Raw genomic sequence first — 15,883 nt, forward strand, 5'->3', positions numbered from 1 at the left:
ATTTTCATAATTGAGAAAAACCCTAGTATTTAAAAGTTGAAAATCGTCCCTATAACCAAAATCCAGTTTTTGTTCTTGGACTGGGGAGTTGACTTTTTATCCTTTTGAAATTTGATTTTTAAACTATTTTTATTGGATTCAAATAGGGGGTATTTGCTTATTTATGAATAATATCATTTACTAAATGATATATTAATGAATAATAAACATTTACTTGAATGATATTTGGCATAAATAAGTGCCGAAACACAAGGTGACATGCAGTGCAACAAGGCGGCTGTCGCCTAGGCCCCAGGCAAACCGCCTGGACGCCTAGGCGTCGCCAAGCTATACCACACAGTATTTCCACACATAAGTTCCAACATGACAGATAATTGAAAAACAGAGTTTTAAACATATAATGGTAACAAACAAATGTCAATAAAAGAGAGAGAGGTCAGCTAGTCTTCTTCATCCTCAGAGTCCTCATCCTCATCTTCTTCTTCATCTTCAACGTCCACCACATCTTCAGCTTCTGTTCCCTTCATAAGAAGCTTCAGGATAGCGTTTTGCTTCTTTTCCATCTTGTCTAGTTTAGCCATGAGTTGGATTCCAAGTTCTTCAAGATCAGCAACAGTTGCAAAAGCAGATGAGGTTCCACTTTCCTGTCCAGCTGTAGGCTGAGATGGTGCAATAGTGTTTCTTGAAGCAGTTGTCTTTGAAGGAAGGAGTTTCATCTTCCGAACAGTAGAAAGATTGATCTCTGGGGAGATGGGTTCAGTTGTCTCCCCGGAGAAGTCCACACAGAAGTAGTCCAAAATTTGACAAACAAGGTGACCATATGGAAGATTTCCTTGCTGAAGCTTATCCCCATACGTCACCATGTACATTAAGATAATGTATGGAAGATTGATATTCTCAGATTTACAAACACAGTAAGTGAGGTAAGCATGGAATTGGGGAACTGCATCACGATGACCTCCTTTGGGTAGGATATTGTAAGAAATTATCAAATTAACAATCCTTCCAAAATTGGTGAGGTCCTTAGCCTTGGTTCTGTGGGTGTTAGCATAATTTTTCACTATGCTAGAGTATATAGTGTCTACATTGATGAGCTGTTCAATTTAGGTCTTGTGGGTGTAGAATTTCAAAGGCCATCAGAAGAGATGTTGAGAATTTCACCTAAGGTAAGGATATCTAATTCTATGCGAGTTCCTTTGACATAGGAACGAAGAAGGAGGGATTCCTCTTCACCATTCATAGAGAGATTGTAGTAGAACATTCTCACCAAGTGGGGATAGCAAGGATTCTCTAGTTTGAGAATATTTCCCCAACCTAAGGCATGAAAATGATCTTTGATGGCATACCTGGTAAGAGATTCAATATTGATGTTCCTTCCTTGTTCAACTTGGCGAGGAGCAAACATCTCCCAACACTCTTTTGCATCTGGAGAGCAAAATCATTTGTCTCCAATAGAAGAGGCTGATTTTTTCCTTTTCCCTTTATTTGCCATGGACTTCTTTGCTTTGGTAGGGCATTGAGAGGCCATGGAGAAAGGTTTTAGAAAATGGAAGAAAAACCAGAGATTCTTGGTGAGGAAAGGTAAGATCTTGTGGATCTAGGGTTTTGGATGGAGGTTTAGAGAGGGTTTCTCAAGAGGAGAAATTGCGAAAGGGTCTTAAGGGTTTTGGGTTTAAAAGAAATGAGAAAGGAAGCCCAAAAGTCGAGTTTTAAAGAGCCCAGATCGCATTTTTCAACGGAGCCGATCGACCAATGGTCAGGGGTGGTAGACCGGGTGTTGGTTTTGGAAGGGGCGGTCGACTGGGGAAGGCTGCTGTGAAGGGTGGTCGACTGGAAGCCAGGAGTGGTCGACCGATTATGCCCAGAAATGCCAGAAATAAAAAAAAAAAAAAAAAAAATGAAATTTTTACAAAGGGATTTTGGGAAAAATTGTCTAAGGGTTGGATGTGGGATTTGAACTTAGATTAAATGGTCTTTGAAGCTACCCGAAAGGGCTACAAATCCCGAGCTCTTTTCTTAAAGAGAAAAACCTTTCTTCACGCAAAGGTTTGGTGAAGAAATCTGCAAGTTGCTTTTCAGTCTCGATGTATTCAAGAGAGGCATTGCTGTTCTGAATAGTGTCTCGCAGGAAGTGATGTCGAATGTCAATGTGCTTTGCCCTTGAGTGTAAAATGGGGTTTTTACTCAAGTTAATGGCACTGGCATTATTGCATATGATTGGACATAAGTCGAACTTCACACTAAGGTCAAGAAGGGTTTGTTTCATCCAAAGGATTTGGGCACAACATCGGCCAGCCGCGACATTCGGCTTCGGTGGTGGATAAAGCAACGGAGTTTTGTTTCTTGCTGAACCAAGAAACAAGGCATGAGCCAAGGAAATGACAAGTACCACTGGTACTTTTTCTGTCGATATGGTAGCCCGTAAAGTCAGCATCTGAGAAACTGACTAAGTCAAAAGGTTGATTTTTGGGGTACCACGACCCAACATCACAAGTGCTTTTCAAATATTTAAAAATTCTTTTCACAGCAGTGAGGTGTGATTTCTTAGGATCGGCTGGAAACCGAGCACATGCACATACACTATATATGATGTCAGGTCTACTTGCTGTTAGATATAGAAGGCTCCTAATCATGCCTCTATATCTAGTAACATCCTCAGAAATGCCATCTTCATCCTTGGTTAGTTTCAAGGATGAGCTCATCGGAGTGTCTGAAGACTTTTGACTGTTAATGTCAAATTTCTTTAGCAGCTCCTTGGTGTACTTTGGTTTATGAAAATCCCATTATTAGTCTGTTTTAGTTGAAGACCAAGGAAGAAATTTAATTCTCCCATCGTACTCATTTCAAATTCATTGCTTATCTTGCTACTGAAATCAGTACACATTCTCTCGTTGGTTGAGCCAAAGATGATATCATCTACATAAATTTGAACAATGAGTATGTCATTCTTCAAGTTCTTCACGAACAGGGTAGTGTCAATCCTCCCCCTTGAGAAGCCACTTTCTATCAAGAAAGTACTCAATCTCATATACCAAGCTCTAGGAGCTTGTTTGAGGCCATACATGGCTTTCTCAAGTCTATAGACGTGGTTTGGAAACTTAGGGTCTTCAAAACCAGGGGGTTGAGCTACATAGATCTCTTCTTGAATGGATACATTTAAGAAGGAACTTTTGACATCCATTTGATACAGTTTGAAGTTCTTATGGCATGCAAAAGCTAGTAGCATCCTTATGGATTCTAGTCTAGCAACAGGGGCATAGGTTTCATCATAGTCAATACCTTCTTGTTGGTTATACCCTTTGGCAACCAATCTGGCCTTGTTCCTTACAATATTACCATCATCGTCCAGTTTGTTTCGAAAGACCCACTTGGCACCAATGATGGTTTGGTGGTCAGGTTTTGGGACAAGTTCCCAAACCTTGCTTCTTTCAAACTAGTGAAGCTCTTCTTGCATGGCAACAATCCAGTCACTATCTCTCAATGCTTTTTCTATGTTCTTAGGTTCAATCATGGAGATAAATGCAATGTGATTGCATATCTCACGAGATTTAGATCTGGTCTGAATTCCTTCATCCAGATCACCTATTATAGCATCTAAGGGATGGTCCCTATGAGGAATGATGTCCTTAGGTAAGGTTTCTACTTTTTCAATAGTAGTTTCTTTTTCCTTGGGTTCATCAAGAGAAACATTATCTACTTTATTCTTTAACTCATCAAGAACAACATCATCATCATCATTAGTAGAATCATACAAAACAGTAGGTAAAGACTCATCAAATCTAACATTCATGGATTCCTCAACCATTAGAGATCTTTTGTTAGAGACTCTATATGCTCTACTGTTAAGAGAATATCCCAAGAATATTCCTTCATCAGATTTAACATCAAACTTTCCATGTCGGTCTTTAGTGTTTAGGATGAAACACTTACAACCAAACACCTTAAAGTAGTCTACCTTAGGTAGGTTGCCAAAGTAAAGCTCCTAGGGAGTTTTGGAAAGTAAGGGTCTTAGAATCACTCTATTAAGCACATAGCAAGCTATATTTACAGCTTCGGCCCACAATGATTTAGGCAAGGAGTACTAATTGAGCATGGTCCTAGCCGTTTCTTGTAGTGATCTGTTTTTCCTTTCAACAACCCCATTAGATTGAGGCGTCCTAGGAGTGGAAAAGTTATGGTCAATGCCATACTTATTGCAATACGCATCAAATTGATGAATATTGTCAAATTCTCCTCCATGATCATTCCTAATAGAGGTTACTGTATAGCCCTTTTGGTTTTGTAATCTTTTGCACAAAGTTACAAACTCCTCAAAGGTATCATTTTTATTTTTCAGAAATATAGCCTAAAAAAATTTAGAATAGTCATCCACGATAACAAATGTATAAGACTTACCACTTAAACTAGAAATATTTATGGGTCCAAACCATAGTTTTTAAGGGGCTGGTAAGGCGACGCCTAGGCGCTGATGCGGTCTAGAGATGGTAAGGCAGTGCTCCGCCTTATGTGAAGTGGCACCTTATGTTTTTTTTTTTTTTTAAACACATTTTAAAATTACTTGATGAAGATTCCAAATATAGATTTTTTATTGGTAGGTGTATAGTTTTGTTAACACTTGAGATGTATGGGATTAGCTTTACTCCACCAAAAATAACCAAAACAAACAAAACAAAAACCCAATTCACAAATAGGGTTTGGATTTTGTCAAGGGTTTTAAGAAAGGGCTTTGAGAAGGAATCAAGGAACAAGGAAGAACCACTGATCCAGGAAACCATTTTGCTCCCGTAGCGGTGAGCTTCATTCTTCTTTGACAGGATTAGAAATATAGTGGATGACCTTAGGGCTTAGGCACTCATTTTGGCATCATAGAGGTAAGCATAATAAATACTTGTATTTTTTATTTCTTCTTTTCTTTATATTTATAATTTTGTTTCATAGTTTTGTATTTATATTATATGTTAATATGTTATGATGATTGATGATTGACGATTGACGATTGACGATTGACGATTGACGATTGACGATTGACGATTGACGATTGACGATTGACGATTGAATATTGATGATTGATGATTGATGATTGATGAAGATGAACATAGTTTATTCACTTTATTTATTTGTTTTCTTGATGAATATCTTACATTGGTATGAATATGAACCTTTAATATTTATTTAACATATGAGTAATAGGATTCAACTAGGATTTGAGCCAAATAGATTGGTTTTATAAAAAAATTACACAGGAACGCTTTAGTTGATAAGGCGACGCTTTTTGCCAGCCTTATCGCTAAGGCGCTCCAAAAGACCCTCAAACGCCTCTGTTGCCTTACCGCCTTAAAAACTATGGTCCAAACAAATCCAAGTGGAGGAGTTCCAAAGGCCTATAAGAAGAGACAATTTTTTTGGCCATGTGGGAAACCTTGGTTTGTTTGCCTTTCTGACATGCATCACAAAAATGACCTTTACCATACTTGATCTTAGGAAGATTTCAAACAAGATCCTTGGATGCAATGGTTTGGTTTAACTTGACATTTACATGTCCAAGCCTTCTATGCCATAATGAGGATTCACTATGGTTCGAAACCAAACATGCATTCTAGGTACTTGTTTCCTTTAGCATACAAACACAAATGTTATTCTTCCTAGATCCTTTTAGTATGAGATCATTGTTAGCATCTTTAATGTAACAGTGAGAAACATTAAAATCTAACTTATAACCTATGCCACATAGTTGGCTTACACTAAGTAGGTTATAATTTAGATTTTTCACATAATAGACAATTAGACATTAGAGATAGAGGTACCTCCAAGCTTGATCTTCCCAATTCCAGCGATCTTCCCTTTGCTATCATCTCCAAATGAGACCCATCCTCCGTCGTAGTCTCGTAGGCTTGAAAACAAGTTTTTGTTGGATGTCATGTGTTTGGAGCATCCGCTGTCGATTACCCATTCAGCTTCTATCTTGTTCTTCAAGCATTCCTACAACAGAAGTTTAGTCATACATTGGTCCCCATAATCTCATGGGTCTGTCATTGTTAGTGTCAAATGTCCCTATTGGGACCTAAGTGGTCTTGTACCTTTTAGGTCTCTGATTTTGAGATGGTCTAGGGTTCCTTTGAGTCCTTTGTGGTTCATATGAACCATGTGACCTTTGAGGCGTATAGGGTCTTTGAGGTTTGTAGGATCTTTGAGGTGTACAGGTCCTTTGGGATTGGTATTTCCCATGAGGTCTATAGGATTCTTTGGGGTAGGTTCTATAGACTTGGGTTTGCCTATGATTCCTTTCAGTAGAGTACTCCCTTTGAGGGTGAGATCTTCTATATCTAGGCATCAGTCTAGACTTCTCTTGAGGCCTATATTGCCTTCTTTGAGGTGTGTAGTAGTAGGCGTGGTTGACCTTGGTTCTTGGTTTCTCATTTTGAGAATTTGTGGTCTTTTTCTTCTTGGCTTTACATTCATTTGTTGAATGCCTTGTTTTCTTGCAAAAGCTACATTTAACATAGGATGTGGATGCTTGATTACTTTCACCCTTCCTTGGATTCTCTTTTTGCTTTTCTTTTCTTTTCTTTTTGATGAGTTTTGTTCATAACCCAGTCCTTCTCTTTCAGCAGGACCTTTCCTTTGAGATCCAAGCAAGTTATCAAGGTTCTTTTGACCTTGAGTGAAAGTACAAAGGGTAGAGTTTAACTTTGAGTTTTCTTCCTCAAGTTCACTCACCTTTGTGGTCAAGGCATCCACTCTTTTGTTAGGAGTGTCAGCTTCCTTTTCTAGGTTTTGTTTATCCTTTTCTAATTTGAGACTTTCTTCATACAATGCCTCGAAGGCTTCTTGAAGTTCTTCTCTTGTGTAGCTTTCTAGAGGTTCATTTTTAGTTGGCTGATTTACCTCTTGTTCTTTGTCTCCAAGAGCCATCAAAGCAAGGTTGGTGACTTCTTCCTCGGAGTCGCTCTTTTCTTCTTCATCGCTTGAATCCCAAGTAGCCTTATAGGCATTCTTCTTTGATTTGTGAGGGAATTTAGTTCTAAAGCGTCCAGGTTTTCTACAATCAAAGCAAACGACATCTTTAGTTGAAGTTTCCTTAGATTTGTATTTGGACTTACCTTTTTCTCCGTAGGACTTGTCACCATGGGACTTGTTCTTGTATGGAAATTTTCCCTCCTTCTTGAGGAATTTGTTGAACTTTCTTGTAATGAGGGAGATTTCCTTCTCTAAGTCGAAGTCCTCATTGTTGTCATCATTGCCTACTTCTTCAGTGTTTTGAGATGACTTTAGTACGATGCTCTTTCTTTTGATTTCAGGATTTTGCCTGTTGGCTTGCAACTCTACTTCATGAGTTTGCAAAGAACCCAATAAGTAGTCTAGAGATATCTTGGTTAGGTCCTTTGCTTCCTCAATTGCTGTCTTCTTTGGTCTCTAGTTGTTTGGTAAGGATCTCAGGATTTTCCTTACTTTCTCAGCATTTGTGTAGGTCTTACCTAGGCTCTTTAAACTATTTTCAATATTTGTAAAGCGAGTAAACATATCAGTAATAGTCTCATTCTCATACATGGTAAAAGATTCATAATGAGAAACTAGTTTATCCACTTTTCTTTCTTTGACTTCTTCTGTGCCTTCGTGTGCAACTATGAGTATGTTCCAAATTTCTTTGGCTGACTCACAAGCAATCACTCGGTTGAACTCCTCTTCTTTGAGAGCACATTGAAGGAAAGTAATCACCTTGAAGTTGTATTAGATAAACGTCACATCGTCGGCAGTCCATTCTTTTTCGTCTTTTGGTACTTTCTTGCCTTCAACTTCTTTGGTGATTTTGTATGGTCCTTCTTCTATTGCTTTCCACACAAAGATATTATGTCCACACAAAATTCTTAAACCTGAACTTCCAGAAAGAAAAATTTTCTCCATTAAAGGGGGTCTCGAGGCGTTCATGCCTTCCGGTGGTCCTTGGAATGTGGCCATGGTCATTGATTCACTTTTAAGACAAAAATTAGTCTTAGAATATTGAGCTCCCGCTCTGATACTAATTGAAATAACCTAGAGGGGGTGAATAGGTTATACTAGCGGAATTTTAATTCTTTTTCGAGATTAGCCCAAATGTGATTGCAAATAAAAAAATGCGGAAGGAAAGTAAATGATTCACAATCACACGACACAAGAATTTATAGTGGTTCGACTCAATCAAGTCTAGTCCACTCCCTATAAGAATCCTCTTGTAAGGTAGTCCACTAGTTCTCCCTTTCAGTACGATAGGTAGGGTGGAAAACCTTTACAATTTTTTCAGGATAAGAGAATCCGTACAAATCTCCTTTACAGGTAGTGAAACACCTTTACAATCCCCTTTCACGGTAGAGAGGCACCAAAGCTCTTTTAAGGATAAGAGGATCCTTACACAGTCCTAAGTACAGTCTAGGAAGATTTAAAACAATAAATGAGAGAGTGGAATAAGAGGGTTACCTCCGGTGTAGTGCAATGAATGAGTATGAGATGTATGAATGCACCTTATAAGTCTTCTCTTTGTACTTGACTTGTACAGTGAGAATATGTAGAAGACTTGAAGACTTGAGCTTTTTCTTCTTGAAAAGTGTGAACCAAATTGCTCAAGTGATATAGATTGCTTTTGACTCTTAAAGCTCTTTTGAATGCTCTCTAATGCTTAGGAATAGTTTCTTGTTCATTAAGAACATCTTAGGTATTTATAGGAGAGATTAAGAGAGCTTTTTAGGAAGGAAATCAGGTCATAAGGGTCATATATCGGCCATGCTGGTCGACCAACCCAAAGTGCCGGTCGACCGGATGTGACCGTTAGAGCCAAAAAAAATAGCCGTTGGGGTGATTCTGGGCTTGGCCGGTCGACCGCCTACAGTCTCTGGTTGTGCCGGTCGACCGGGTCATTTTTCCGGTAGACCACCATGTGATTCTGCCAGTGCCGGTCGACAAGGGGTCTGGGCCGGTTGACCACCCTTGACTGGGGCAGTTTTGGCAGACTGAACAGTTGTCAGTAAATCGACCATAACTTAATGGTCCGACCTCAGATTGACCTGAAACCAGTTGCGTTGGAATCGTGACTCGATTTCCTACGACTTTTGTGAAGGGTCCAACTCCTGATACCAACATTTTGAATACCCAAAATGCCCTTGATTCAGGTTCAAGTGTTTTTCACGGATAACACAAGTGTTGGTATTCTATCATGTTCACCTCCACCTATGGTCAATCTAACATAATGACATGCAATGTATGAGTGTGTGCACAATATAAATCACGATGGTACAAGTTACATGACATGGACAACTCTATCCTAGAGGTCATCGTCTTGTCTTGATACTTGGATCTTCATCTTGGTGCTCCCACTCTTAATACTTCATCTTCATGTCTTGTTATTAGAGTTCTTGACTTGATGTCTCCAAGTAGCTTTGAGTTCTCTTCTTCTTGCTAAATCACACTTAGTAGAAAGTTAAGATTACAAGTTTGTTTGTTATTACCAAAACACAAAAAGGAGTGTGGGCATTTCGCCAACAAGGGTTTAATGGTCTTTGTAATTCTCTAGAACCTTCTCTCCATTGTTATAAATAAAGAGAGCTGGTGTCATATTAGACACAAGTCATTATCCCATTCAACAAATTGTTTATTCAAAAAAAAAAAAAAAGTTACCATGATTTCTCTCCTCTATTTTGATATTTTTTTCCTCACACATTCAAGCTTGTCCAAATTTAGGTTTTTCACAGTCCTCCATCTTTGCAGATGGTTTTTTGTGTTCCATCAGTGAAATCCCATCTGTATTCTTTCTGATTTTTTCCTTCCCCTCTTGTTGATGCTGCCAACATCATGTTCAGTTTGCAGCTTCCATCTCTAGCACAAGAGTAATCAGATTGCGGTCTCTTTTGCTAAGTTGGGTTCAGAAACACCTGACATGGCTGAGATTTCTGTGGATCCTCTGCCGGGAATACATGCTTCCTTTGACTCTGATCTTCATGGCATTTTTTTTTCCGACAGAACTGTTTGTGTTTGGTATGCTTTCTGTTTTTATTCTCTTCTGTGTTTTCTGTTATTGGGACCTTTTTAGTTCTCTTATATAGGCTTGTCATTGGGTCATGTCTGTGCTGATGTGGCATATCTGTCCTAATCTTTGGCTGGACTAGTCTTTGGGGCTTGGTTGTTTTTGATGAACTATATGCCATTGATTAAGCAATACCTAGAAGAGATTCAACTTACCTATATGCTGTTGATTAGGTATACACGTATATGCTGATTCATGTCACATTCAGGCTGAGTCTGAAGCAGCCTGGCCTTAAGTTTGGTTCTCAAGGCCGAATTCATGTCCGAATTACAGGTGCAAATAGGGTTGGGAGTTTTGGGACCTTGGACTTGGGTTTAGTTTTCAAAATCTGGCCCTTCATGTCCGAATTCGAATTGCACCTGTAATTCGGGCTTACCAAACTTGTAGATAGACTATTTCATTTCCATTAAACACATCTTTGCACGCTTCCCTGGATGGTAATGTATTATAGCATATTCCAACCAACTGGCTATTCCAAGACCTCATTTTATCTATACAAGCATTGATAATGTATTATAGCATAATTTAATTGCCTCCATTTTTCATTCTTATCTAAAACGAACTATATATAGCATAATTTTGACTTAGCTTTATGCAAACAGTAGCAGTATTTATTAGATTATAAAATGATCAACTTGTGTAGCATGTGTATTGGAGGACCTTGAGCATTTGGTATTAGTAGGTCTTCTTCCTTTTCATTTAACAGTCTGAGATGAGAACTCATGTTTTGGCAGGGAAGAATGATTCTTTCTCACTTGTGCGATGAACCCAAGGGCTTAAAAACTGGAATGTGCATGGTATGTTGCTAATCCCGGAGAAAATACTTTTGATTCCTGAACCTCATTTTGCATGGTAAAATTCTGTCAAATTTCTTGGCTTGTTCTCTGTGGGGTTTTGTCCTGCTGTCCTGGATTCCTACCACATTACTGGATTTGTTAAGTTGAAGTCTGAGGAATGCATGCCCTACAGATCTGGATCTGAAACCCATCTTCACTGTCTAACAACTAACTACCGACCAACTTACCGGTCCAAAAATATAGAGAAAAATTACCAGATTACTTGAAATGGGTTTGGCTTTACCTAACTACCTTCCTAATATTTAACTTTACTGAATTACTCAAAAAAAAAAAAAAAAAAAAAAAAAAAAAAAGATGCCTTCTACTATTTACACAAAATAGTAACTACTCTACGTATGGGACCATTTGCATACCATATGGACAAATTTGATCTTAATTTGGCTGGAAGAATGCCCAGTACACCTAAAAGGCTGTATGTGTGTAGGCAAGGGGGTGGATATGACCTAAGAGAATGAGTTCTGGAGGTTCTTTCCTTGCCCAAATTGCACTTCCTCTTTTCATATATGTTCAGACCAACAGAAAAAAAAAAAAAAAAGGCAATCCCTCTTCTTCTCTTTTACGTGCTAGACACGGGTGTTCGATAGAGTCATTTTCGGATCAGATTGCTTGCAAGTGATAATGCCATTCTACAACCTGCAAATCTGTGGTAGTAGAGCTACAGTCTATTGTTGAAAATATTGCTCGTCTGGTTTCTTCTTTTCAACAGTGCAACTTCAACTATTTTTTGGCGCAAATTCAGTAGCACATTCTCTTGCTTGTCAGGCTCTGATGATTGGGAGTCATGTAGTTTGGCTCATCGGCGATTCATGGGATCCTGGGTCGGTATTTGTTAATTCTGTTGATGTAAATAGCTCCATTGAGAATCAACTGATCAGCTTAGGGAATAAAAATAGAGTACTAATAATATTAAAATAATAAAAGAAAAAGAAAAAGAAAAAAAAGCAAAGGACAGACAGATGACAGAACCTACCCTACATCCAACCGCTCCATCCTTTTTTTCTTTATCTTAAAACAATGGCGGACCCAGGTCCACTCCGCTACCTTAAGTATTGAAACACCTCAACTTCCATCCCCCCCCCCCCCCTTTTTCCCACGTTACATGCCAATAACAGGAGCTCCATCGACTGCCCTACAGACACTCTCTCTCTCGTGTAACATTCCAAAAACAGGTGCTCTGATTTTCACCCCTTCTCTCCTATCCTCCCTCTCTACCCACTCGCTCTCTCTCTCTCTCTTCTATCATGGAAAACATGGGTAAAACCATGATCTAACCATGGATAAACTGACCAGAACTACGGAAGTAGCTTTGGAGTTAAAGACACAGGTGGTTCCATGAATCTCGGTATTGTCTTGGTCCCATCTCCCTCCTATGTAAGAGAAGAACATTTCAGTCTCTCTGCAGTTGTATGAGGTGATATAATCAGCTAGTCTTGGCAAGCAAAGAGTTCAAGATTCTCCTAGAGAATCTTAAGCACGGGCTTTGTTTTTGTCGCTCTGAGTTTAGGATCTGCATTCGGTTTCTGAACGGTGAGGGGTTCAAGGATGACCAATCAGCTGCTAAAACACTCCTTTCTTGTCAATTTCGATGAACAGGGGCTCCACCCTCTCTCTTCTATGTTGAGGAATCAGGGACTGTGCCCTGAACTACCCAACTGCAAAAACTAGTATTTCAATCACTGTGACAAGGCTGCCGTAACTTCTCAGGGAGTTTGTGTACTCACCTATGCCCATGGACTTACTGTGAAATTTTAGCTCTGGAATTTTCATACTGTTTCTAACATCGGCAGCTTGTCCGTCCTTGGTACACATTTTGAGAGAAATAATCGTAGGCCTGATAGAATCAGCCAGACCTCCCTCTCTTGGTTTTCAGTATCAATATTAAAGGAAAAATTTGTCCATAATGTATCGCAATGGTTTTCCCATACGTATGGTGGGCATTGTTTTATGTAAAATGATGATAAACATCTTCATTTTGGTATGACATTAAAAAGTCAACATTGGCTGGGTAGTTTGGTAAAGCAAAACTCCAATTTCGGGGAATCTGGTAATCTTCCCAAAACTGTGTGGGCTGCTTTTCTGCAGGCCTGTTAGTTTGCTGATCCTGCTTTCTAGTATTCTTTTGAAATACTTCTATAAGTTGCAGATAATCTTAGGATTTTTTTTTTTTTTTTTTTTTTTTTTTTTTTTTTTTTGTATTTCCCAAATCTCTTGAAATTTATGATGATGAAATATGAAATTTTTTGTTTTCCTCATTTTCAACAAATTGCCTGGAATTCGTAAGCTGAAATTATGAGGGGACTTCTATAAGGTTGTTATCATATATTAATTTTTTTAGCGAAATAAAACAAGTTATACAAGCCTTATTTTTTCTTCTGTCTTTTGTTTAATATTTCCCAACATATTGTCTAGATTTCTGAAAGAGCACCTAAAATATTGGAATAATGAATTCTGCATTTTAATTTGAGCAGGCACTGTTGTATCTTCCGCTTGCCATTGCGAACGCGCTCACTGCCAGGCTCAATGATGGGTATGCGATAATATTACCCGTTATTGTCCTTAGACAGTGTACCTGCTGTTCCAGCTATTTTTAATGGTTAACATTGTTCCCACTCACAACTTCCTTCTGTCTCTCCTTTGTGGTTTGTGGCAGAGTTCCTATAGTTGACGAGAGCTGGGTGGTTCTTGGTTACTGTATGTTCACAGGTAAAATATTGCGGGTGATGGTTGTGTGTTTGCAGCAATGGCGATCTTTCTTTCACATTTCTAAGCTCAGTTCATTTAGCCATTTGTTGGTCTTTTATTTTGCTTTGTGCACCTTTGTTTATCTGATGATTCTCGAAAACAACTACTCTGTCTCATCCCAACTAAAGGAGGTTGGCCACATGGATCCTTACCCTCCGATCACCTCCATTCGAGGTTATACTTGATACAAGTCCTAAGCTATGTATATCTTTCCTCACTTCTCCTAGAGTTATTTTAGGTTTGTCCCTTGGCTCTTTTAGCTCCTTCAATCTGAATCAAATCACTTCTCTCCACTAGAGCATCCAAAGGCCTCTGTTGAACATGACCTCAAACGCTTTCTGTAGCTTATTATGTATCAGAGCTATTCCCAAATCATCTTTAATGTGATCATTCTTTTATCCTCCTAGTTTTGCTATACATGATACATCCATCTCAACATCCTCATTTTTTCAGAAACATTGAGTTTATCTGTATGATGCTTCTTACCTGTCCAACAGTCCGCATCATCATATACATCATAGCTAGTCATATGACTGTCCTAAAAAATTTTTCTTGTAGTTTTGAAGGAATACGTTGATCACACCACGTTCCCGGATGCGCCTCTCCACTTCATTCATCCTATGTTAATTATCTGTGAAACATCATCGTCTATTTCACCTTTATTTCTGATTGATCCCAAATACCTGCGGAATTTCCTCATGAATTTTCACCACCTTATTATCCATTCTAGTGTAATTAAAGTTACTCACCATATACTCCATCTTTGTTGTACTTATCTGTAAGCTTATGATTTCAAGGTTGATCTCCATAGTTCCAACTTGGCATTAATCACTGCTTTTGTCCCATCCACCAAAACAGTATCATCAGCAAAAAGCATACACCAAGGAACCTCATCTTGAATGTGTATGGTTAAATCATCCATATTAAGGGCAAAAACACAAGGGTTAAAGCTTGTTGGATCGAATGGCAACACCCAAGAGGAGTGTAAATTGGGTGTGTGATTTTTCAAACTTAAAACACATTTGAGTGATCAATTTATCATGTTGATCAAGCTCAAATCCTTTGAAAGGACAATGACAACACCACTTGAAGGTTTTGGTTTAGGATTGAATGTCTTTTAACTAATCTTGCTTGGCTCTTTACAGTCGACTACTTGCAAAAGAAGGTAAGCATTAAAATGCGAATGGACAAAGTAGGTAGAAAAAAGGGTAGGATAGATAAGAAAGAGCTTTGAAAGAAGTGGGAGGGAGAGAGAGACATTGAAAGACGATTGATTTTAGAGTGGTTCAGATCCTTGATCCTACATCCACTGCTCAAGTCCACTAGACTAAATATTTCTTTTTCCATTATGGGATTCCTTTCCAAATGACAGGAATCAAGCCTTTAAAAACACCAACCTTAGTCTTTCGGATTGGTAACCAATGATAGTCCTTTGGTTTAGCACTCAGAGCACTCAGCCGAGGATTTTATTCAACTCAATTACAGTTCATTGGATTGAGCACCCAGACCACCACAACGAAGGATTTCCTTCATTGTACACCATGCACAATTGTGAGCTTACTCCAAGCTCACTCCTCATTACAAAAAATGACGACTTCATAAGTCTGGAATTGCACCATTGAAACTCATCTGATTCTCACAAGATTTATTTGCCCATCTTTATTGAATTTTTCAGCTTTAGCTTGCCATTGCTTTAACATTATGAATTCATTTGACTCAAGCCTCTTTATAGGGAATGAACTAACTGTTAAAGTTAAGCACGGTTTTTATAAGATATTCAAATTTAAGTTCAATATGATTTCAAGTTCATCTTTATGAGAAGTGTTAATTCTCCTTGCATTTTCAAGGCTTACCTTAGCTTTAAAAAAACTAGTTGTTGTAGCTCAATAACATAAATTAATATGCCTAGAGTTCTTTGTAGTTGTTTAGAATCCAAGTCTTGCATTCAACGATCAATAAATAGTTCCAACTTCCTAAGCGTAGATCATTAAAATGCTTCTGTTAGGAAAGACTACATGTCACTACGGAAAACGACAAAATGGAGGACTCAGAAACCACTACTGTTGTTCTGATGGAAGATCCCATGGACAACGGTCCATGAGTCCGCTGGTTTTTTCTTAGGATATGTCATTGAGGCATAAACGATTGTAGCTTACCACAGAGGACCACAAACAACATGGTTATTCAAGTTTTCTAAGCAAACCACCTAGTTTGTTGGTTCTATTTAGGTCTC

The 15,883-nt window shown here is 38.6% G+C and overlaps 1 protein-coding gene across 4 annotated transcripts in view; it reads left to right on the plus strand.

The window, feature by feature from the left end:
- Positions 1–15,883, plus strand: part of LOC122068435 (choline/ethanolaminephosphotransferase 1) — a 76,583-nt gene that overhangs the window by 55,663 nt on the left and 5,037 nt on the right. For all 4 annotated transcript variants that reach the window (XM_042632294.1, XM_042632293.1, XM_042632291.1 and 1 more), the window contains 3 exons: positions 10,786–10,848; positions 13,377–13,435; positions 13,559–13,611. In XM_042632294.1, the coding sequence (XP_042488228.1) occupies positions 10,786–10,848; positions 13,377–13,435; positions 13,559–13,611 (175 nt within the window). The remainder of the gene's footprint in view (positions 1–10,785; positions 10,849–13,376; positions 13,436–13,558; positions 13,612–15,883) is intronic.

Source organism: Macadamia integrifolia, unplaced genomic scaffold (genome assembly GCF_013358625.1).
Source record: "Macadamia integrifolia cultivar HAES 741 unplaced genomic scaffold, SCU_Mint_v3 scaffold39, whole genome shotgun sequence".
NCBI lineage: Eukaryota > Viridiplantae > Streptophyta > Magnoliopsida > Proteales > Proteaceae > Macadamia > Macadamia integrifolia.